Raw genomic sequence first — 23164 nt, 5'->3', positions numbered from 1 at the left:
GGAAATTCAGAGGGAAAGAAACAAAAATAAACAACACTAGAAGGAAACAGTGAGACAAAATCATAATGTGGGACAGTCTACAAGGTAAAAGTCCTGATCAATCTCTTCAAAAGATCAATGTTATTAAAAAAAAAAAAAAAAAAAATTGGACTGGAACAAAATGAGTTAAAGAGCCAGGTGTGGTGAATCTTGTTTCCTAGTTAGAAAAAGTTTTACATAGCTTTCGGGGATGATTGGGGAAATCTGGACTGCATGTTAGGGAGTTATTAGTTTGTTGTTGCTGTTGTTTTAAATGTGGTGATTTAATGCTTATCAGGACCAGAGCCTTATTCTTAAGAGGTACGTGCTCAGCATTTTAGTGCCACTGAGGGCAAAAATGTCTTGATGTTTACAACTTTCAAATCACTCAGCAAACATACATACATGAACAAAGCAAATATGGAAAAATGTTAGCAAGTGTTGGATTATCCACCAGGTGAATTATACTATTAAAACTATTACACATCATTGTAGAATTCTTTGCAAGTTTTCTCTGGGAAGTTTTTCACAATAAAAAGTTGAGGGGAAATACAGAGTGGACAGCTTTGATCAATCAGATTTTATTCTGCTCATCTAGTCCTCTTTTGATACCTCTCTCCACCCACTTCCCAAAAGTACAACGTGAGGGTGGACCCTCTGCCTCTCTCTGGCAGGGGGTGCAGTACCGTGGAGAAATCCGCAGACTTTGCTTTAACAACAACGGTTCAAATCCGGACACCATTCTTTTTTATCGTGTGGCCTATTACAAGCGCGTTAATCTGGACCTCAAGTTTCCTTATCCGTAAATCGGAACAGGAATTCCTACTTCTTAGGATTGTCAGGTGCGTTACAAGAGATCAAGCTGCCCTGAGCTGCAGTGAGCGGCTGGCGGATAAACGGGGAGGTTCGGGGGTCTTTAGGCACCAGGCCCTGGGCATCACCAGTGGGCTCGAGTCCCTAATGAGCGGTTCCTAGGCGGCCTGGCCACGTGTGGGGCCCCGGCTCCAGCCGGTCAAGGCCCTTCCCTAAGCCCTTCCTGCCCACGAATCAAATGAAGCCGGCCTCTCTCCGATTTCTGGTTGGTGGTGCCTTTAAGGTGGCAGCCCACACATCCATTCACCGACGCCGGGCCGTGGGGCGGCACCCGGGATCTCCACTCTCGGCTCGCACCCGGGATCATGCTCCGTCTCCCTGAAGGTCTCCAGTCCGAGCCAGAGAAGAGGAGTAAAGTTCTTAGACCACCGCAGCACCGTCCCCGACTAGAGGGAAGGAGCAGGAACTACCGCAAAGTGATAAAACTTCACCTCCTCGCCCACCTCCAAGATGGAAGCTCCGTGGCTTCACGCTGCTCCCGATGTCCCCGCCCCATTGGCTACTTGGGAACTGGGTTTTCCAATAAGACTTAAGCTTATTGGTTAAATTGGGACGGTTGCTAAAGCGATTGGCGCAGCCGGCATTGGAGGGCGGCTCGAAATGCTTTCAAACGCGAATTAAGTTTGAGGAAGAGAAGGAAAGCGGAGGAAAGGGAAAGTTTGAGGTGGAGGCGGGACCAAGGAAATGACAGCCCTCATTGGTTAATTAGAAGCTGAGGGGAGGCTCTTGAATTCTCCTTCCTCGTGATTAGTCCTAATTCAGGAAAAGAGGGCGGGTACTTAGGAAAAGCGGCAGAAGCGCCTTCTTCGATTGGTCAAGCCTGGCTGGAGGTGGAGCGCTCGCGGCGGCTCATTGGTGCGGGTGGTGAGGAGGGCGGGGCTCTGAGCGGAGGTTTTGTTGTGAGGGTCGGTTGTCAAGCAGCGGCCAATCAGGGCAGGGGATGGAGGCAAGTGGGGGTCGCGCCTGGAGAGGAGCCTCGGCCTCCGGAGCCTCAGCTGCAGGTGGAGTGGGCGAGGGGGCGAGGAGGAAAGGGGGCCTATGGGCCTTGGACCCGGGCACTCCAGGCCGGGCCGAGCCGCGCCGTGGCGGAGAGAGCTCCGGGCGGGGGGAAATTGGAGCCCGTGCCCCGCAAGCCGAGAGGAGTGGGAGGATTTGGCGAGGCCGTGGGACCAGCCCCAGCCTCCGGACGGGCGGGACTGGCGGGACGGGCTTGGGGGCCGGAGGAGAAAACCCGGGAGGCCGGAAGCGGAGCTGGGGGTCTGCAGGAGGATGGGCGGTGAATAGGGACACTGGAAGCAGGAGAGTGAATGAATGGGGGGATACTGATAGCAGAGTGGGGAGGGAAATAAAGGGGGTCTGGCGAGGCAGGGGTCAAGTTAGGGAGCCCAGGAGACAGGATATGCACGGATGGGGGATACAGGCAGCAAGGAGAAAGGGAACAAACGGCGGACTAGAGAGGCAGAACTGGGGAATCCAGGAGAGAGGGGACGGACAGGAGAGGGTTCATGGGAAAGAGGCTTGGAAGAAAAGGGCAGAAGGCTTCATGAGGTGGCCTTTTAGAGTTGAGGAGTCATACCGACTCATGCCCAGACTGGAGACCTAGTTCCCAGTCTGTCCTTGGGTATTGCTAGGGCCAGGAGTAGTTTCCTTGCCATGAACGGAGGGATTGGACCCTCGGGGCCCTTTTTGAGATTCTACCCAGAGAAGACTTAAATGCCTGTCTCTGGAGTGCCTCTCTTGGGCCCATAAGCTTAGCCTCTGACTCCACCCCCTTGCCATAGCGTCAGACACAGCAGTCATTCCCAGAGATCTGTCTGAACTGCGGACATGTGGTCTTCCCCGCCCCACTGCGGCTGCTGCACTTCAGGCGGCCAGCCTCCTGGAACAGAGCCTCCTCCCATCCCATCATCCCGGCATCTGGGAGGACCTTTTTTCCCTGGGTCCCAAGTCACCCTGCCTGAGGTGCCTCCTCCAGATTCTCAAACACGATTGGCAGTGCAGCTCCTGGCTCTGGTGGCTTTGGTGGGTGTCTCTTTGTCAAGTGGCCTTGGTGATCCAGGGAGCTGCAGCTGTAGTTCTGCAAGCCCAGAGTTTGGCGAACTCATACCAAGTGTTTTCTAACAAGCCATCGTTTCTGTCTGTGTTCCAGCCCAGGGTTGAGCTGAGATGGCTCAAGCCTGACATTCCACAATCCACAATCCTGACGGGCACACACAGGCTGTTGCTGTGGCTGCTGTGAATGATTTAAAACCAGGAGGCAATCCGGAGCTGAGAGTTGAGGCATTCCCTCTGCCTGGATGTGTGGGAACTCCTTGCCAACTTGATTGGCGGATCCTGGGGGGGATCCACCCCCACCCCTGGAGGAAAGCACAGTCTATTTTGTGGGCAGAGCTTCAGGTGCAGCCGGTTGAAGGATGGCCACCCCCGTGGTCACCAAGACAGCCTGGAAGTTGCGTGAGTGATTTTCTCTCTTTTTTTCTTGCTCACCCCGTTTATTCTGTTAGCTGCTTGTTGCTGGAGAGCCAGAACCCCCAGCTTTGTCTCCTGTTCTTGGCACAGAGAGAGACTCCCAGCTTTGCAGTAAGATACACCAGGAAGCAAATCATGACTTTGGCCCTTCTTAGCTGGGTGACACTGGGCAGGTGACTTAACCTCTCTGAGGCTTAATTTCCTGTCTGTGTAGTGAGATGATCACACCTACATTCCAGAGTTGCTGTGAGACCCAAGCGAGGTGGTGAACATAAAAGCAGCTCTCAGCGCAATTAGGCTGACAGGCGGGATTAGAGAAATGCCAAGAGGTGTTCTTGGCATTTGCAGACATCTCACGAGTCGGGCTGCCCCCATGAGGTGGGGCATCTTGGAGCGGGGGTGGGGGTGAGAGGGGAGGCTGAGGGGTGCTGGCAAAAGGGTCTGGAATGTGACTGAGCAGCAACATTACCCACCTTCACGTTATTCTCCACTAGCAGTTCTAAACGTTTTGATCTTTGTACCTCTTTTTACTCTTCAAAATTGTTGAAGACCCTGACGGCTTTTTGTTTATGGGAGTTATCCATATTTACACGTTAGGAATTAATACCCAGACATTTTAAAACACAGGCATATACAGTCAAACATGCCATTTGTGATGATGTCATCACATGTCTTCCCCCCCAAAATCCCATGTATGCTTGTGAGCAAACGAGAGGGTAAAAGTCACGTACCATCTCGGTGTTATTCTGAAAATAGTTTTCTCTTGGACCCCTGGAAAGGATCTTGAGGATCCAAAGGTCCCTCTGACCTATAATAACTGGTTGGCATAGATTTGCTGTGCCCACACTGGTCACCTTTTGCTATGAGCTCTCCCTGAGCTGTTTTCAGAAGCTGTGCAAGGCTCCTCTGAGCTGTTTTCAGAACCTGGGCAAAGCCCTTTGCTGGATCTTAGTGTCCTCATGTGTAAAATGAGAAGTTTGGGCAGTTTCAAATTGTTCTTAGCCCTAGGGTTCTGGGAGAACCCTGTTATGGACTCCCAAGGAGAGTACGGTTTGGACAGAGTGGCTCTGTAATTTTGGGGCTTATATATTCCCTCATAGCTGGTCTTTCCTGAGCATAGAATCAGGCACTGAGGAGGCAGTCCGGAGGGGGGGTGTGGCGTGCAAAATAGATGAGGTCCCTGTGCAGCGGGGCTCAGAGCCTGGGGAGAGCAACAGGCAGGAATCAAATAACCACACCCCTCCATTTCTCCTTCTCTGATTCCAAGCTGAGACCTGTGCTTCAAGTCCATTAACTAGATAATGGTCAGGGTAGGGGAGTGCTTAGGCTGCCTAAATAGCACCTACAAAGGCCCTGGGGCAGGAAGCTCGGTATGTTGGAAGGGCTCAAAGAAGGCTGCCGCACAGCAGTGGAGAGAGTGTGTCACATGAGGCTGTTGGGGCCTTTGGGGGCACTTGTCCACAGGACCCCAGCCCTTCTGAGGCCCTGGCTTTATCTTAAAGGCAAGATCAAGCCATCAAAGTGTTCAAACAAGAGGTAATATGATCAGGCATGTTGGTTCTGCTGACAAGTTCATGTGCATAGCAGCCGCCATGAGTATAAGCTGTCTGAAGATCCAAAGCCAAATGATCCCTGCTCCTTGTGGCTTTAGAGTCCAGCAAAGATCAGAAGGTGCTAGGCCAGTTTGGGTCATTGAAACCCAATTCTCTGCACCTTCCATTTAGGATGCAAATCCTCAGCAACTCTGTCAGAATGCAGTGTCCCCGGCTCTAGCTGGGACGTGGGGCCCAGGTTGTGCCAACTGAGCTTGAGAAACTGGCACAGGCCTGGGCAAGGGGGTGGAGCAGCAGCCATCAGCCTGGCCTGCCAAGAGATGCTGTGAGGAATTTTATTTGTTTGCACTAAAATTTGGTACCCAGGCCTGGGCCATTGGTGGTTGCTGTCCTTCAGGCCAGAGGGAGAGTTCTTAGGCCAGTGCCCCATGCCGAAGCTTCCTCTGCCTGGTGCCCATGGTGTACCTCCCTCTCCTGCTGGTCCCCGGCTCCTCCAGGGGCTCCAATCAGGCCAGAGACCCTGGTCGGGCTGCTTAGAGGGGAGTGAGCTGAGCCCCTCTAGAAAGACCCAACCTCCACATCCTTCTTACCCCAACATCTGTGGTTCTTCGAGAGGGATGCCATGTCCCAGGACCCATCTGATCAGGCTATAGCATAAACACAGGAACCTTCTCACTGTCGTTCCCCACATTCTCCCCAGTGCTGGGCCTGGAGCAGCCGCCCAGGAAACATTTATATATGAGTTAAGGGGCAGTAGTCCTGAGGCCCAGAGAGGGGTGGCAGTGTGCCCAAGAAAGCCCGGTGAGGTGGAGCCTAGCCGGAGGTTTCCCTGGGAAGGGTGAGAGCCAAGGTAGACACCTAGGCCTTTAGGTAGGTCACAAGTGGAGGGCAGTGCATGCAGGGAGTGTTTTCAGAGAAGGGGAGAAGGCCCAAGGCTTGGGAACTGAGTGCTCAGGGAGAAGGTGGGTGCTCTCTTTCTGGGTTGGGAAGCCACTAGGTCCCAACAGAAGCTCTTGAACAGACAGGAGCCTGTGGCCAAAGCCCCGGAGCACCCCAGGCATCTGTCCCTACAGTGTCTAGAGGACAGAACTGCCCGTAGTTGAGATGCAGATTAGGGAGGGACTCAGCTCCCTGAGTCCAGTGATGGGGTTCCCGAGGCCTCTGCTGACACGTGGGCCTCTGCTGGGGCTGGACTCAGCCTGTGCAGGGCTTTGGCCGGGCGGGGCCCTGAGGTGGCGCATCATCTGTGACAGTGAGCCTGGGGGTCTGGTCCTCAGGGCAGTTTTGATGACATCCCCTCTGAGCCACACTTCCTGACAAGCAGCATTCCTGGGCCCCATTTCCCACCCGCCCTGTGGTGCGAAGCCAGTGCCACAGAGACCCCCAGGCAGGGTGGAGGCCGGAGCGCAGGAGAGGCACTCTGGGCAACGACCGCAAGCCCTTTTCCTCAGCGTCACCCAAGCCGGCCTCCCGGTTGCCTCAGGGCGTCGGCATATTGGGGTTTTCCCTATGCTGGTGTGGGGAGACCTGTCCTGTCCTCCTCATTCCCCGGAGGAAGTCACTTAGGGCCTGGCTTCGAGGTCTGGGCTGCCTCTTAGCTCCTTGCTCATGTTTGTTCCCTTTGGAGCACTGATGAGACCCTCTGTGGTTTACGTCTGCTTCCCCTCTGCAGCTTCAGCAGTCCTGGCTAGGGGCCCTCATGGCTGCCCACCGGGGCCATACCTCCCACTCTGTCTGGTCAGCCCTCACTCCCACCCCTCACACCCGGGCCTCCCACCCCCAGGCAGCCCACCCGCCTATGCCTGCCGGGGCCCCCAGTGCCCACTCTCTGTGCCTTAGCCTTGCTAACAACCACTGAGCACGGCTTAACAGAATGTTCTCAGGGAATCCTCAGCAACTCAATGAACCAAGCACTGTTATTACCTCCATTTACCAGAGGAGAAACCCAGCCCTCAGAGAGGGTAAGTGACTACTCTAAGGCCACACAGCCTACAGTAGCAGAGCTCAGACCAGAACCTGGTCCATGATTCTGAAGCTGGGGGCTGAAGCCCTGGGTGAGCTCACTTGGAGATAGCTTGTCTAGAGTTGACCTGAATGGTCCAAGTATGTTCTCCAAAGTGGGTTTATGTGTGTAGCAAGCAGCCCGAGAGAGATGCTTAGGTGGTATGTGGGTCAATATTTTTTCTTTTAATAATTGTTTTTGTTTTGTATTATAGATAAAGTATAATGAACATATCAATCTTGTGACTTTATGAATTTTACCGCTTAATTGTCTTTATTTAGAAAGAGCTAAATACAAAAGGCAAGTCATTTTTTTAAGTTGAGCATGGTAAACATAAAAATACTATCAGTTTATATGCAGAAAAAGGAGAAAACCGTCAGGCCGGAGTGTGGGACAGGAAGGCCTGAGGTTGAGAAATAGTCACTTCTGCCTCAGGTGCAAGGCCTGTCCTAGCAGCCAGGCCTCGGCTCATGGCAGGGTGTCACCAAAGGGGAGCTGTAGTGGGCAGAGCCCTCTGCCTGGGCTTCACGTGCCAGAACCAGGGGCCGCCTTCTCTGAATGCCTTTTCCTCCTGTCCTTTCTCGTGTAGAGGAGATTGTTGCCCACGCCAGCAATGTGTCCTCACTGGTACTGGGCAAAGCCTCCGGGCGGCTGCTGGCTACTGGTGGAGATGACTGCCGTGTCAACCTGTGGTCCATCAACAAACCCAACTGCATCATGGTGAGCCTCGCTAGCCTGCGGGAAACAGGACAAAAGCCCAGGGAGGGGACGGGCTTGGGGAGCAGGGTGGGGTCGGGGCTTGGGGAGCAGGTGGCTTTGCAGGCTCTGTCAGGTCTAGGGCACCCAGAGGCTAGGGGGACACAGCACGACATCAGTGCCCACCTCCCCGGCCCGCAGCCATCTGCTCACGGGAGGCCCAGGACAACCCCGATGGCTGGGACAGTAGCTAGCCCTCAGGAATGGGGAAGTCCCCTGCTGGTGGACAGAATTCCGGGGAGTCTATGTGAGAAAGCTAAAATAAGCCCATGGGCTCAAGATTGAGGTTTGCCCGCTGGCCCATCCACCCACCTGTCAGCTGCGCTTGGAGGTTACTTTGAATCGTTCCCTGTCTCCTTCCACAAAAAAGATTTGAGGGTACCAGGTTGAAACTGATTAGCGAGCTGGTTCTTTAATAACACTTTCTCCCAGTCACACAATGAATTCATTGCCCCAGACTGCCTCCAAAACAGGAAAACATAAAGGAGAAAAATACAAAAATGAATTATATCTATTTCCATCATCCAAAGACCACTACACTTGGTATTTTGGTCTATGCCCTTCTGGGTGCTGATACAGATACATATACAGGCATACATATACACACGTGCAAACGTGCACACATGCGCATCATGGCAATATATAACCATATATTTTTGGACCACTATCTTATTCCTCTGTAGCCTGGAAAGATAACAGTCTTTATTGTTTGCGAGCATTTTCCGGTGTCAACAAATATCCTTCCATAGCGTGATTTTTAATGACTTCCTGGTATTCCATTGTAGGGATGAGCCGGAATTAGCTTAGCCATTGCCCTGTTCCCGGCCTAAAGGTTATTTCCAGTGCTGTGGCTCTGCTCAGCCACAGAGGGGAACATCCTCATCTACCTCAATCTTTGAACAGATCTGCGATGGTTGCATTATCTGAGGGTGTGCACTTTTTAAAAAGCTTTCGAAACATATTGCCAAATTGCCCTCCAGAAGTCAATTTATATTCTTGCCAGAGGAATGGGGACCTGCCCTCCCCACCCCATCCCCCCCACGACCTTGCCAGCGCAGGGTATTAACATTCTTATGATTCTCGGCCACGTGAAGATAAAGATAAGGGATAGGAAGTGATTTTTTTTTTTTTTGTAGAAACTTAATCACCTCAGTATTTCTGTGAGATGCAGCCAAGAACTGAGATCCAAGCTGAATCAGGGCCAGGGTAAAGAACAGAATTGAAATTGCTTTGTTTTGCTTCACTTTATTCTTGGGATTCAAGTGTGTCCTACCCCCACCCCCAAAATGCCCAAGTAACACATACTGATTGAAAACGAATCAATAAAGACCAACCAAAATGGACGTGAGGTGACCCCATGCTCGCGTCCCCCGCCAGACAGTGGGGGACCCCCTGCTTACACACTGCATACCAGGCCTCTCAGCTCCTCACCCCCACCACCTTCTTGCTCACCTTCGGATTCAGGCCCATGCTACGCCCCCTGTAGACGGTCCACTTTTACCTGTTTGTGTGTTTCTGAGTATGTGTGAGCTTCGTATAGTTCAGTATCCAAATGATCCAGGGTAAGCAGTGAAAGGTCTTCTTTCCTCCCCCAATTCCCACTTTCTTCCCTACGGACCACCACAGCACAGTTTCTGATTAGTTTATATCCTTCCAGAATTTTCCCCCTTCTTTTTTTTGTTTTTGTTTTTGTTTTTGTTTTTTTAATATACAGACAGTATTCTGTATACACCGTTCACCTTTTCTCACCTGAAGTGTCATGAAGATGAGTCTTTATTATAATTCGGACGGTTCCCTCATTCATTTTTATGGCCAAGTAATAAGTTTTCTGTTGCATGGAGGACCACAGCTTAGCTGACCAATTTCCTCCGATGGGCACTTACATGGCTTCTAGTCTTTTGTGTAAAAGATTCGCTGCGGTGAACGACCTTGTGTCTATTTTGTTTGCCATGTGTTTGAGCGTGTGCAGAGGAGGCCCCCAGAGGTAGGGTTGTGGCATGCAGGGAATGTGCATTTCTAAGTGTGGACACATTTTGCCCACTGGCCCCCCATGGAGTTTCTACTCATTTATACTCCTACTGGTGACGTCTGTGAGTCACACAGGCTGCTTGTGACTGTCTGGCCTTTGGGTAGTTCTGCTGGGGAGCAGTTTCCCCTGCCATCTCCACCCCTCCCTCGGAACATCGTCTTAGCAAACAATGATGGAGTCACCACTGTGCCTCGAGGTGGTCAGTGCTGGGCGGGGAGTGACAGATGCCATGGACTTCACATTCCAGCCTTCTCTCCAGAAAGCTGGAAATGCCAGCACCTCCCACCCCTCTAAGGGGCTGGGCTGGGACCTGGCTTAGCCCTGCCCCAGCCCTGCCCGGCTTTGGCCTGCGCTGAGTTGGATGAGTTTTTAACAGTAGAGTCACTGCCAAGCTCTCTGGGTTCCACCAGCCCCTGCCTGGGAGTGTGGCCGGGTTTTCCGCCAGGGGCAACCCCCGGGGATCCAGGCATTCCAGAGGGGTGTGGTGTGTGCCATTGACCAGCCGGGCCTCGGTTCTGTCAGGGTTTCTCCTCCTGAGGAGCATGGCCGGGCAGAGTGGGAATGGAAGCAGAGCCTAGGTGGAAGCAGAGCTTAGTGGTTTGGACTCAGGGCTTCAGGGTCAGCGGCTCCCCTGTAAGGGGCCCAGGGCCATTTGGGCAAACGATGTCCTCATCTGGGGCACACCGGGCAGCGGGAGGGGTTTGGAGCGTGACCGGGCTCTGGCTCCCTTTGGGCCCTGGAGGCCGAGGCCCAGAGAAGTGGCTGCCCAGCCTGCGTGCGGGAGAGCCTCGGTGTGGCTCCGTGGGGCACAGCCTCCCTGCTGAGCCACCTCTTGCTGATGCCCTTCCTGGGGAGCCAGAAACTGGGGCAGCAGCGGGGGCTTCTCCACACAGTGCCCTGAAGCTGCTACCCTCTCTCCACAGAGCCTGACAGGTCACACGTCCCCAGTGGAGAGCGTCCGCCTCAACACCCCGGAGGAGCTCATTGTGGCCGGCTCCCAGTCGGGCTCCATCCGCGTCTGGGACCTAGAAGCTGCCAAAAGTAGGCATCTGCGCTTGCTTTCCCCACATGTACGCCTGCAGTCGTGTTGTCTCAGGCTCTGCTATGAGCTGCTTCCTCCGGGAAGCCTGTCCTGACTGTGTTGGGTGCTTCCCTCCTGGAAACCTGACCATACCGGGTGGCGACTGCCCGCCCCCGTGAGCCCGGCAGCAGCGACGTCACTGCTGCCTCCGGGTGCTGACGCCCAGGAGGCGCCCAGGAGATGTCCCGGACACCTGTGGATGGGCGGGTGGGTGTCGGTGTGGATTCAGAACCTGGGAGAACATCGGGGGCTACGCGAGACACATGAACAAGTGTGGGGGCCCGTGGGGAGAACCGGGGTGCGTGCACCGTGACGTGGGGGCGCCGCCTCTCAGCTCTGGGCAACCGTTGCCTGCAGGAATGGGGCCTAGGGCGGGTAGGTCTTCTGTCTCCTTGTGCTCTGTTTGTTTGAACTTGGTTTTCATCTTTATAGAAGTTGTACAGAGCTTAAAAAGCCAAATGCCGGCCATTCTCCAACTAATCATGACGGAAATGAGAAGCCTTCACCTCACTCCTTCCCATCCTCCAGGGGCCTCAACCTTCTGTCCTTCTGCCTCGTGTCTCGCTACCTCCGCTTTTCTGAGGAACATGGTATCGCGGCAACTCCCGTCCCTTCTGTCCGTCTCTTGCTGCCTTCCTCCCACGGAAGTCAAGGAGTTAGCTCTGTGACGGGAGCCTGGCTGCGCCAGAGTCCACATTTGCCATCTTCCTTGGTTTTCTGCCTCTTTTTGCTGGAGCACGTTCTTTCATAGCTCACGGAGAGAGGGTGCGTGACGGGTTCAGTTTTAGAGACCATCCACGGCTGAAAATGACTTTATTCTACCCCATCCTTGTTTATTTATTTTTTAGAGTTTGTAGAACTCTAGATCGGAAATAGTTTTCCCTCAGAATTTTGAAGGTGCGGCGACATCGCATGTTAGGCTCCCGTTTGGTTGCTGTTGGGAGACGCGTGCAGTTTCCTGGGTCCCGTATCTGCTCGCAGGCACTTTGTCCCGGTGTCCTGAGGTTTTGCAGTGGTGACCCTTGGTCCTATGCTAAATCCTTGCTGGGATCTTTCAGTGTGTAAACTTGCGCCTTTGCTTCCGGGCCACGTGGGGCGTCTTGCCTTCCCTCAAAGGGGGGGCTGCCACATGGCAGCCTGGGCCCAGTGTTGCCAGCCGTACAGACTTTTTATTTATTTATTTATTTTGCCTTTTTTTTTTTTTTTTTTAACGTTTATTCATTTTTTTTGAGACAGAGAGAGACAGAGCATGAATGGGGGAAGGTCAGAGAGAGAGGGAGACACAGAATCTGAAACAGGCCCCAGGCTCCGAGCTGTCAGCACAGAGCCCAACACGGGGCTCGAACTCACAGACCGCGAGATCATGACCTGAGCCGAAGTCAGACGCTTAACCGACTGAGCCACCCAGGCGCCCCGCCGTACAGACTTTTTAAAGAGAAGCTGGGAATCTGGAACTTTCAGTGGAATCCCCCCGTTTCTGAACGTTGACAGCTAGTTCAGTATTTTTGCAGAACACTATGCAGGCCAACAGTGAGAGGTCCAAGTAAAACCTGTTTGCTCGCTGCTTTTTGCCAGTGCCAGCATGCTGGGCGGAGGCCCTCCGCTACCTGAAGGACAGGAGAGGAAACTGTGGCGGGGGTCTTGCTGAGGTTGCTTTTTCCAGAAGAGAGCCCCCTTGCCTGGTTGAGACCCAGAGGTCTTTCTGGGCCTCTCCTGCGGTGTGTGCTCGACCTCTGCTGTAGGACAGCAGCCATCAGCCACGCATGCCCAGTGGCCAGGTTCTCTGTGCTCAAGAATAGCGGTCTTCTTACATAGATGGTCCTCAAGAGAGATGTCACCCCTGGGCCTTTTGGGTGATGCTTGCCCGCCCGGTGATGGGCTGCATGTGCAAGACAAAGCCCCTGAGATAACAAACCGGGGCTGCGCGCTTAGTGTCTCCACGTGCGTTCCCGCTGCCCGGCCACACGCGGGAGCCAGGCAGGGCATGCTGTGCTTGGGTGTTGCTGGACTCTGGGGCCCAGGGAGGAGCAAGCTCCGGCTGGCTTGGCTCCAGCTGAGAAAGCAGAACGGCTCGAGCAGAAGGCAGCGTGCCTGGGAAGTCTCTACCTGGATCGGAATCCCAGTGGACAGCACCGGCCATTCACCATCCACTGAGGAGCAAGGGACGAAAGGGAGGAGCCAAGGGTGCCACGCTTTCTCAGCCGTGACTACTTCACACATGAGGGAAATGTGAGGAGCTCGAGGCAGGCAAAGAATGAAGACCGACGACCCGTGGGATTCCCGGGCCCTGGGCTCTCAGTGTTTGCTACTCTACAGGGAGCTCATTACAAACACATGGCCCAGACCTCACTCCCGGAGAACCCGATTCAGTAGTGGCTTGGGCCCAAATCTGGCTTTCAGTACGCTTCCAGATGATTCTGATGCAGAGTCAGGTCGGCAGGGCCCCCTCATTTGACACATGGGTGAAGTGGGGCCCGAGGAGGGCCCCCGTAAAGACTCCGTGGCTGGGGTGGCAGAACCCGGGACTCAAATCCTGGCATCAAGACTCCCATCCTAGTGCCCTTCACCCTGCCACTCGGGGGGTTCGATGCTGGGACGGAAACCTGCCGTCAGCAGCCTTGGCGGGAAGAGCTAAGACCTCAGGCCGACCTCCACCCCTCCCATCACAGCTTAAGTGAAAACAACGGGCCAGTTGGCATCCCAGGTGCACAGGGGCTTCTAAAAGGGCTGCCTGACTGTCACGTGGGTTGCCTCGAAAGGCAGCCCATCACTGGAGGGTTTAGGCAGAGGTCGAACGGCTACTCAGCTAGGATGCCTTGGAGGTCCTCACACTGGGCAGACGGATCCAGGACGCCCCTCCACTCCGCGACTCTGGGATCCTGTGACCGAGCCCTGCAATAGCAGGACTTCCAGGGGCCCTCCCGGGACAGAAGAGCAAGGGCAGAAGTCAGGCCAGAAGAATGTGGTCCTGCCTGCTTTCCACAGCGCAGCCAGAGGGCAAGGGTGGGTCAGCCCAGCCATCCCACAGGAAGGTAGCCTGCGTTTCGTGAATCTGGCCCACACAGGGGTGGAACCGGCCACATCCTCTCGGGGCAGGGCTGGAGTTTGGAAGCCTTGCCGTGGGGTGCAAAGCAAGTGGGCTGGGAGGTGGGCGTGGCCTGGAGCAGGGGCTAGCACACGTCTGTACCCTCCGGCCCCAGATTTGGCCAGCAAAACAGCCCCTGAGCCCCCCGTGGCATGTGACGGCTCCAGAGAGTGGGGAGAGGCGGCCGCTCAGGTTTTGGTGGTTGAATTAGATAGGCAACAGATGTGGTGGTTGAATTAGTCAACAGATGTGTGCCTCGTCACACTCTGGAGGAGCTAAAAATGGGTCGGTCCTAGCTTGGCGCCTGACAGGGCCTGCTGCAGAGTGGCAGCGTGTAGGATGGGTGGATGTGGTGGGGGGGGGGGGGGCGGAGGGCTGCACTTTGACCTCAAGGCAGATAAAGACCGGAGCAGCTCATTTGATCCTGCCCTTAGGTGCACCTGGCTCCGTGTTAGGAGCCATAGACGAATGAGCGCCCTTGACTCAGGTAAAGGGTCACGTGGTGAAGCATGCTTCTCAGGACGCCGATGCCTGCTTTAAATTCTGGCTCTGCGCCCTGCTGACCGGCCTCGGGCAGGCTGCTTCACCCTCTGAGACTTGGGTCCTCACCCACCTCCTGTTGGTGTTTGGGGGCGGTGCTAATGTGCTGATGTCATTCAGGCTGTTCTCCACACACCAGAAGTGCTCAGCAGATGTCCTGGGGATGAGGGAAGCGCCCAAATGGTCATGGGCACTGAGGAGTCATCACTGGTGTCAGAAGACAGAGAACAAGGATATGTGCTCTGAGGCCGGAGGACGGGCGAAGGTTCCATTGGGGGGACAGAGGAAGCAGCTTTCGTGCAGAAAGGAATTACAAGAATAACTGTAGCTGGCATCATCGAGCACTTACTGCGTGCAGGCCCGTGCTAAGCACCTTATGTCTACTTTCTTAACTCTAATCATGACCATTATGAGGCTCAGATGGGGGTAAGGGATTGCCCAGGGTCACATAGCAAGCAAGGAGCAGAGCCAGACTGCTCCCTTTTCTGTCTGGCTCCAGAGTCCTGCACCTGGACCTTGAGGGAAGGAGGCAATCATACACTAGAGTTTGTTTAACTGACCTAGTACTTGGAGCTCAACTCTCTTGTCCCTAAAGCATTATGTTTGGAGTCTGCTTGAACACCTCCAATGGAGAACTCACTACCTCACAAGGCAACTGTTTCACCTTGGCTCAACCTAAGGATGGCTGGATTCCACACCCCTTGGCCCCTACACTTATGGGATGATCAGTTTCATTCAGGTGGTGAAATTATAAATCTTTTAACAAGCAAGACACTTGAGGCCAGAGACAAGAAGCAAATCTGAGTCGTGCCTGAAATACTCTGAGATAGAAGCACAAGGTTTGCCTGAGGGTCGGGCTGGGCCTGGCCACCGAGCTGCCTGCAAATGCTTGACGGATGGGAGCCGAGGTTCCCCAGGGCAGCAGTCATGTCCTCCTTGTGTTCTCAGTTCACATGGCACCCGTCCCATCCTCACAGTCACCCTCCAGATCCCTTGGACATGGCGCCGGTGTAAGGACCACGGCCACTCCAGGCATGCCCTCCAACTGCCCTCGTTGGGGCCTTTGCCCCCTTTTTCCCTCTGCCTGATATCCTCCCTCATCCTCCACCCACTGATGTCCTATTCAAATACCACCTCCTCCAAAAAGCCTTCCTGGATTTCTCTCTTCAACCAAGCAGCTTTTCCCCCAGCATGGACCTCTCCTGCACCCCTCTTCTGCCTCAGCTGTGGCGGGGGGGCCCAGGAGAGCGTAAGTGAACCAAGTGCAATCGTTGTCCGGCTCTGCTGACTTTAGGGCAGTGTCCTTGTGAGCACACACTGAGACGAGCCCAGGGGCGTGAGCTACAGGGAGCGTGCGCTACATTTCCTGGGGGCTTAGGTCATGACAGAAGTGGCTTCATCTATCAGGAGGAAAATAGGAAAATCAGTCAGCGTGGTAGGACCCTGGTTGATCTGTCTCCCTATTTTTAAAATCGCTGTTTGGGTTTGCTGTGTGGTTACCACGGAGGCACACACACAAGTGAACGTGGCAGCCCTTCCCCCACTGGGTGTCTCACTCGCCTCATGCCCCGTCTCTGCTCTCTTCCTTGACAGTTCTTCGCACACTTATGGGACACAAAGCCAACATCTGCAGCCTGGATTTCCACCCGTACGGCGAGTTCGTAGCCTCAGGTTCCCAGGACACGAACATCAAGGTGCGACACTGTTCTGTGCCCCGTGTCTCCCGCTGGGCCAGCAGTGGGCCCTGGGCTGTGTGTCGTGCCTGAGGACGACACAGGTAGCTTTTGGCTCTGTGGGGGGTGCGTCTTCCCTCTGGTAGTGTCTGCACCTTCCAAGGAAGAGGGATGTGGAAACATTTGCCAGACATTCTCAGAATGCCCAGCTTTGGGGCACCTGGGTGGCTCGGGCAGCTGAGCATCCGACTTTGGCTCAGGTCATGATCTCATGGTTTGTGGGTCTGAGCCCCACGTTGGGCTCACTGATGTCAGCATAGAGCCTGCTTCGGATCCTCTGTCCCCTCTGTCCCCATGCCCCTCCTACTAGCACTCTCTCTCTCTCTCAAAAAGAAATAAAAATTAAAATGTAAGATTTTCAGCAAAAAAAAAAAACAAAAAACCTCAGCTTTAGTGAACAGTTTCCAGAACCCTGTCGTTTTGGGGTATAATGACCTGGGGGTGCCTAGAACCCCTCTCTGCTCATGGCCGCACACCGCCCTCTGAGCTGGGCACCGGGACTGAGCTTGGCCCCTTGAGGCCAAGCCCACCTTGGTAATGACCTGTCCTGACTCTGCCCCTCTGCTCTTCTCCCCACAGCTCTGGGACATCAGGAGGAAAGGTTGTGTCTTCCGATACAGGGTAAGGAGGGCGCCCTTTGTCGGTCATTCCGCGAGCACCATGCAGGCGTGGAGCATGGGGTAGTGCCCAGACCCTGGCACGGGGGGTGGGGTGGGGGCGGAATTCTGTCCCATATGGGTGACAATGTGGGAAATGAGGGTCCAAGTGAGAAACGTGAATCTAGAGCAGAGCAGGAGTGCTGTGGGCGGTCCACCTGGGTCCCCCGCTTTCCATGACTCCTCCCAGACCTGTATTTACCAAACTGTGCTCCGTACTCTGGCTTTGTAGGCAGATGACAGGTGTCATTAGGTGAAAAGCATTCCTGTTCATATGGGTTTGGAAGCACCGAGTTTAGTAAGTAATTTTGGACATTTTTAGACCCTTGACATTAAGAGGGGACACGTACCTCTGCAAAAAGAGGCATGAGATATGTTGCTTTCCAAGCTAATATGAATGACAGATAAATCTGGATTTCCTGGAGCATCCTGCAGGACCGGGAGTCCTGAGTGCATGAGAAGTGTCCCTCCGTGACACCCTCCGTGACCCCTCCCTCACAGGCCTGCTCGTCAAGGGCGGGGTGGTGAGGAGGGAGGCCCCCTGGGCCTAGGCCCCTACGGTGAGCTCGGCGCTCTGTCCTCTCCTCAGGGACACAGCCAGGCTGTGCGGTGTCTGCGGTTCAGCCCCGACGGGAAGTGGTTGGCATCGGCCGCAGATGACCACACAGTGAAGGTAGCTCCTGGCCTGACCTGGGCCCGGGGCGGGCTAAGGTCTGCTGATCACGCTCGGCCTGGGTCCTCTGCCATCCCCCCCACCCCCAGTCGGGCTCGAATATCCCAAGCCTGTCGAGAGCGGAAGGCGGCTCACAGATAAAGAGCCGGGGCGGGAATAGAGGGAGAGCAGGCAGACGAGGTCCCAGGCCGGGTCCCGACCTCCCTCCCACCCTGCCCCAGCTCTGGGATCTGACTGCTGGCAAGATGATGTCCGAGTTTCCTGGTCACACGGGGCCTGTCAACGTGGTGGAGTTTCACCCCAATGAGTACCTCCTGGCTTCTGGCAGCTCTGACAGGTGAGGAGGAGCAAGGCCTGTGACCCATGACTGCCACCTCTCATCTCTGTCCTCTGTGTGTGTCTCTCTGTCCCAGTCCATCTTTGTCCCGAGGTGTCCTATGCCGGTGATGCTCTGTAGACCGAACTGACTTCCGGCCGTGCTAGGGTGGGGTCCTGGTCCCATCTCACCCCCAGCCCTGGTTCCCGGGCCCCAGCGTCCTGGGCCGTCATGGCATGTCCAGATCTAAAGCCCATGCTCACCTCCCACCTGCCACGGCCCCTCGCCTGCCTGTGTAGGGTCAACCCCTGGCCCTAGGCCTTGCTCTTGGTGGCCACAACCCAGAGGGATGGGTGTTTGCAGAGAAGCGGGCTTTCCAGGCCCCAGGCCTGCATGCAGGCTGGCACGGGGCCGCCGGCTCCCCGGCACAGCCTGGCTGCCTTTGCAGGACCATCCGGTTCTGGGATCTGGAGAAGTTCCAGGTGGTGAGCTGCATCGAAGGAGAGCCAGGGCCTGTCAGGTGCGCAGGCAGCTGGGTGGCGGGTCTGGGCCCTCCTCCGGGGCCATGGGATGTGGGTATGGGTGGGCCTTTCCTGTCCCCGCTTCTGCTCCCTCTGTCCGGGGCTCCCCACAGCCTTCCTGGACTTGTTGGGACCCACGGCCCACTCTCGCCTGGCCCAGGAGCGTCCTCTTCAACCCCGATGGCTGCTGCCTGTACAGTGGCTGCCAGGACTCTCTGCGCGTCTATGGCTGGGAGCCCGAGCGCTGTTTTGACGTGGTCCTGGTCAGCTGGGGCAAGGTGGCCGACCTGGCTGTCTGCAACGACCAGCTGGTGAGAGAGCCACCCACCGCCTCCCCCTCAGGCCCTCACGTCCCCCCCAGCCCTGCTGGGGTCCTGCCCTCCCGTACCCCAGCTCTGCCACTTCCTGCAGATAGGTGTGGCCTTCTCCCAGAGCAACGTCTCCTCTTATGTGGTGGACCTGACGCGGGTCACCAGGACAGGCACCGTGGCCCAGGACCTTGTGCAGGACAGCCGGCCCCTGGCGCAACAGTCAGCCCACCCTAGTGCCCCGCTTCGGCGCATCTATGAGCGGCCCAGCACGGCCTGCAGCAAGCCGCAGAGGTAGGGTGCTCAGGCCCCAGAGGGCTCAGGAGGCGGGCCGGCACTGAGAAGGCTTTGGGGGACCGGCCCCAGCTGGCGGGGCCGGCCTCCCATCGGCTCGGCCCCGCCCCACAGGGTGAAGCAGAACTCGGAGAGTGAGCGCCGTAGCCCTAGCAGCGAGGATGACCGGGACGAGCGGGAGTCTCGGGCCGAGATCCAGAACGCCGAGGAGTACAACGAGATCTTCCAGCCCAAGAACAGCATCAGTGAGGCCCGCCCCCCGGCCCCTGCCCAGCCCGGGGCCCCCATCTGTGCATGGAGGCCAACAGTGCTTTATGGGGGACGGTGTGGATGTCGCTGTGCTTCCGAGGCTTGATTCCCAGCTTACACCTGGAACCCAGGCTCTGTCCCAGGTCTTCAAGGCCCCAGCAGAGGCCCCGCAGTCACTCATTGCCCCAGCCCATCCCGAGCAAGGGAAGGCCCCATAGGGGCAAATAGATGGGAGGGTGCAGGCCTGGGGTTTCCTGGGACCAGGAACGGGGTCACAGGTCTGCAGCTGTGTGTGCACCTGGGGACCACCTTCTATCCCCTGTGTCCCAGGCCAGCCCGGCTCTGAGGGCTCAGGCAGGAGCCCCAGGCTGGCCATTATCAGTCCCCAGCCCTCCTTGCCTCTGCAGGTCGGACACCACCCCGAAGAAGTGAGCCCTTCCCGGCACCCCCCGAGGACGGTGAGTCGGGCGGCGGAGCTTGGCCTCCCAGGGTCACCAGCTCCCCAGGCCTCATCTGCCGTGGCACCATCTCCAGTTTCTCTGGGCTCACCCCAAAGCACCTGCTGTGCGCCGGCCCCCTGCTAGGCCCTGGTGATGGAGCATGAGCAAGGCGGGCAGGTGCTCCCCCCAAGAGCCCACACCCTAGGGAGGAGGACAGACGGCAGACAGACAGCCACACTGCTAGGTCTGCGGATGGGACGTGCTGTGGAGGCAGGGGTGTGGTGTGCTGAGAGAGGGCCCCTGCGGGCTGGTGGAGAAGAGAGAGCCAGGAAAAGCAGCAGGTGGGAGGGAGGTGGGAGGGGGGCGGGTCTTGGGGTCTGGGAGCCGGAGGCCAGCCCCCATGTCCCTCCCCTCCTCCACCTGGCTTCCTCTTCAAGGGGCCATCTCATCATTCGCCCTCAAGGTGGTATTTTCTGTGCTTCCCACTCACCATCTACTCACTGCATGTCCTCACCCCCACCCCATTCCCAGTGAGGTGACAGGATGGCCACTCCTGGGAGCTCCCTGGGTCCCATCCACACACCGTACTTGATGCCTGCTTTCTGCCAGACTTGTGGTGGAGTGGGTGGAAAGGGAGGGGACAGGTCCGACCCCCACGCTCAGGCCTTCCCAGGAGCCTCCCACACCTAACCCCCCCCACCCCCATCCCAACCCCCCACTGCTGATGTCTCCTTCCTCAGCTGCCCCACTGGTTCCTGCCCATCTCCCCCAGTTAACAGGCGCCACCCAGAGGTCCACCACAAGCCCTGCCTTCTTCCCGCCCGTCCCTCTGGCCTGACCTGACCCAGAGACCTTTCTCTTTTCCTCCAGACACGGCCACAGCCAAGGAGGCGGCAAAGCCCACCCCACCCATGGACTCGCAGTTCCCGGTGCCAAATGTATGTCTAGGTGTAGAGGGCGCAGTGTGGGGCTGGGAGAGGGGCCGAGGTCCCCAGCGAAGGTCGGGGCCTCCCGTGCCGGGGTGGGCAGACAGGGAGGCCTCAGGCTGGCTACCCGCTGAGCTCTGGACCCTACCAGCTCGAGGTCCTGCCCCGGCCCCCGGTCGTCACTCCTAAGGCCGAGCCTGCCATCATCCCTGCCACCCGGAATGAGCCCATTGGGCTGAAGGCCTCTGACTTCCTGCCCGTGAGTGGGGGTCCAACCTGAGGGCGGGAAGGAGGCCCATGGGCGAGGGCGGAGCTTCACCGCCAGCACGTGGGCACCCGTCCCACACAGGCCGTGAAGATGCCCCAGCAGGCGGAGCTGGTCGACGAGGACGCCATGTCGCAGATCCGCAAAGGCCACGACACCATGTGCGTGGTACTCACCAGCCGCCACAAGAACCTGGACACCGTGCGGGCCGTGTGGACCACGGGTGACATCAAGGCAAGCACCACCTTTCCCCCAGGCGTTGGGCTGGCCGAGAAGAAGGCTGCGCAAGGCGGGGCAGTGGGGCTGGGTGGCCCCTGTCACCACACTGGCTGACTTCATGTCCCATTCTGCCACCATCGTCATCACAAGCTACCATTTGTCGAACACCTCTTGTGGGCCTCACGGTCATCACTTTAGGTGCAGTCTTGTTAACACCCTACGACAAAGTCCATCACACCACACCCAGGCAGGGGCCGCTGTGTCCCCGGTCCCCTCTGACAGGTGCTCTCTTTACACAGACGTCGGTGGACTCAGCCGTGGCTATCAATGACCTGTCGGTGGTAGTGGACCTCCTCAACATTGTCAACCAGAAGGCGTAAGTCGCTGTGGTGGACGGGGCTGGCGGAGCGGGCCGGGCCGGGTGCTAAGGGCCCACGTCCCCCGCCCTCTCCCCAGCTCCCTGTGGAAGCTGGACCTGTGCACCACGGTCTTGCCGCAGATCGAGAAGCTTCTGCAGAGCAAGTATGAGAGGTAGGCGTGGGGAAGCCACAACTGCCTCACGGCAGGGATGGGGGGGGGCAAGAGGCTCCTTCGGGGACAACGGGAAGGACCCCAGGGCTGGTGCCCGTGTGAAGCGGCTTTGCAGCTCTACCGTCCCCGCCAAGTCGGGAGAGGCTGCGCTGAGAACAAGCCTGTGCTGTCCCTGTTCCTCCATCTACCCCTCTGTCTTTGTGGACTTTGCTCTCTGTTTATCTTTCTGTCTGTGGCTCCATCATTCATCTGCCTCTGAAGCTATGTCCAGACTGGCTGCACCTCCCTGAAGCTGATCCTGCAGCGGTTTCTGCCCCTGATCACTGACATCCTGGCGGCCCCGCCATCTGTGGGTGTGGACATCAGCCGGGAGGAGAGGTGAGGGGCCCAGCCGTGTGTCGGCATTGGGATGTCGGGGTCCACGGGCCTGGGAGCCCAGCCTGCTCAGCGACGGCCTTGCTATAGGCAGCCTATAGAGGAGGTTGTGCCTGGAACAGTGGCTCGGCCGTGTTACCCCCGTGGGATGGGGGTGGCCTGGATGAGTCCTGCGTCCTGGCCTGCCTCCAAGAGGAGGGCGGGAGTGGTCTGACAGAGGCCCTGGCACTTCAAGCGCTACCTCTCTGCCCACAGGCTACACAAGTGCCGGCTCTGCTACAAGCAGCTGAAGAGCATCAGTGGCCTCGTCAAGAGCAAGTCGGCTCTGAGTGGCCGACACGGCAGTGCCTTCCGCGAGCTGCACCTACTCATGGCCAGTTTGGACTGAGGAGCTCTTGGGTCTGGCCTCAGCCTCCACTCCTGTTCCCTGTGCACTCCTGGGCCCGTGAGCCTCTGCCTGGCCTCTGCTGCAGCCCTGCGGCCATCCTGGAGGTGGTGGCGCTGGTCCACTGGCCACCTGCACAGCCCTGAGCTCTCAGACAACTTCTCCCCAGCAGTGGCTGCCCAGCTTTGCCAACTCCCGCTTCTTGGGGCAGCAGAGAGCGCCCTGGGGCTGCTGCTGTAATTTATAAGGTGGATTTTATTAAATTTGTAACTATTCCCTGGTTTGTTTGCCTGGAGGGGCATTCTCTGGCCACGTGGCTCTCTCAGGCCCAGGGCTGCCTGCCTGGCCCCTCATGGAGGAGACCGCTCCCCCTCCCGGAGGCAGTGCACCAGGCAGAGTGGCCAGCAGGGGGCAGCAGAGTGCCAGGCCTGCAGGAAGGGGCAAGTTCAGACCTATGGTGGGGGGGGGGGGGGGGCAGCCGCTCCCCGCTTTCATGGCTCAGAGAAACAGGCAAGGGGTTGCCCCCACCGGCCCATCCCTTTGTCTCAGCCACACTCCCAGCTGTCCTGTGGGTGCCTCCAGGGCCAGCCGACAGCTGTAAACTTCAGGGTGCCAGGACCCCAGCCTCACAGGTTGGCCGCCACAGAGCCCACCTCCCTCCCCAAACCACTGCCCCTTCTCTGAGAGGTCTCCAGGGACAGGACTGGAAGGGCAGCTGCCCTGTCCTCCAATGAGGGCTCTGAACTGTGTTCACTCCCTGCAGGATCCCCCAGCACTGATCCCTTGTGCTCCTTGGCAGCAGCTGGTAGATTCGCCCCAGTTGGAGAGGGGGCCCCACTGAGCCCCTGTGCAGTCCCCCTCGAGGCC

The 23164-nt window shown here is 56.9% G+C and overlaps 1 protein-coding gene across 3 annotated transcripts; it reads left to right on the top strand.

Annotated features, from left to right (window-relative positions):
• Positions 1 to 1744: 1744 nt before the first annotated feature.
• KATNB1 (katanin regulatory subunit B1) lies at positions 1745 to 22572 on the top strand. 3 transcript variants are annotated; one of them, XM_053211349.1, is made up of 20 exons: positions 1745 to 1892; positions 3041 to 3345; positions 7505 to 7635; positions 10624 to 10741; positions 16000 to 16100; positions 16719 to 16760; positions 17385 to 17468; positions 17690 to 17805; positions 18233 to 18304; positions 18466 to 18616; positions 18717 to 18907; positions 19022 to 19152; positions 19564 to 19614; positions 20467 to 20534; positions 20713 to 20781; positions 20872 to 21021; positions 21306 to 21382; positions 21463 to 21537; positions 21799 to 21915; positions 22168 to 22572. In XM_053211349.1, the coding sequence occupies exons 2-20, from the start codon at positions 3306 to 3308 to the stop codon at positions 22298 to 22300; spliced, it is 1917 nt and encodes a 638-aa protein (XP_053067324.1). In that variant the 5' UTR covers positions 1745 to 1892; positions 3041 to 3305; the 3' UTR covers positions 22301 to 22572. The 3 variants fall into 3 exon arrangements, with proteins under 3 accessions (XP_053067324.1, XP_026931668.2, XP_026931669.2); XM_027075867.2 differs by having other exon boundaries at positions 20674 to 20781; XM_027075868.2 differs by lacking the exon at positions 1745 to 1892 and adding an exon at positions 2258 to 2913 and having other exon boundaries at positions 20674 to 20781.
• Positions 22573 to 23164: the final 592 nt, after the last annotated feature.

This window comes from Acinonyx jubatus, chromosome E2 (assembly GCF_027475565.1).
Source record: "Acinonyx jubatus isolate Ajub_Pintada_27869175 chromosome E2, VMU_Ajub_asm_v1.0, whole genome shotgun sequence".
Classification (NCBI taxonomy): Eukaryota; Metazoa; Chordata; class Mammalia; order Carnivora; family Felidae; genus Acinonyx; species Acinonyx jubatus.
Note: the sequence above shows the minus strand (reverse complement) of the source record. Positions and strands in the feature narration are given on the sequence as shown.

Excerpts from the sequence above, each read along its gene's own strand:
- KATNB1 (XM_027075867.2), top strand. The coding sequence starts at position 3,306 with ATGGCCACCCCCGTGGTCACCAAGACAGCCTGGAAGTTGC. Across the intron at positions 7,636-10,623 it reads ACAAACCCAACTGCATCATG|AGCCTGACAGGTCACACGTC; the intron begins GTGAGCCTCGCT and ends CTCTCTCCACAG. Across the intron at positions 21,022-21,305 it reads GGACCACGGGTGACATCAAG|ACGTCGGTGGACTCAGCCGT; the intron begins GCAAGCACCACC and ends CTCTTTACACAG.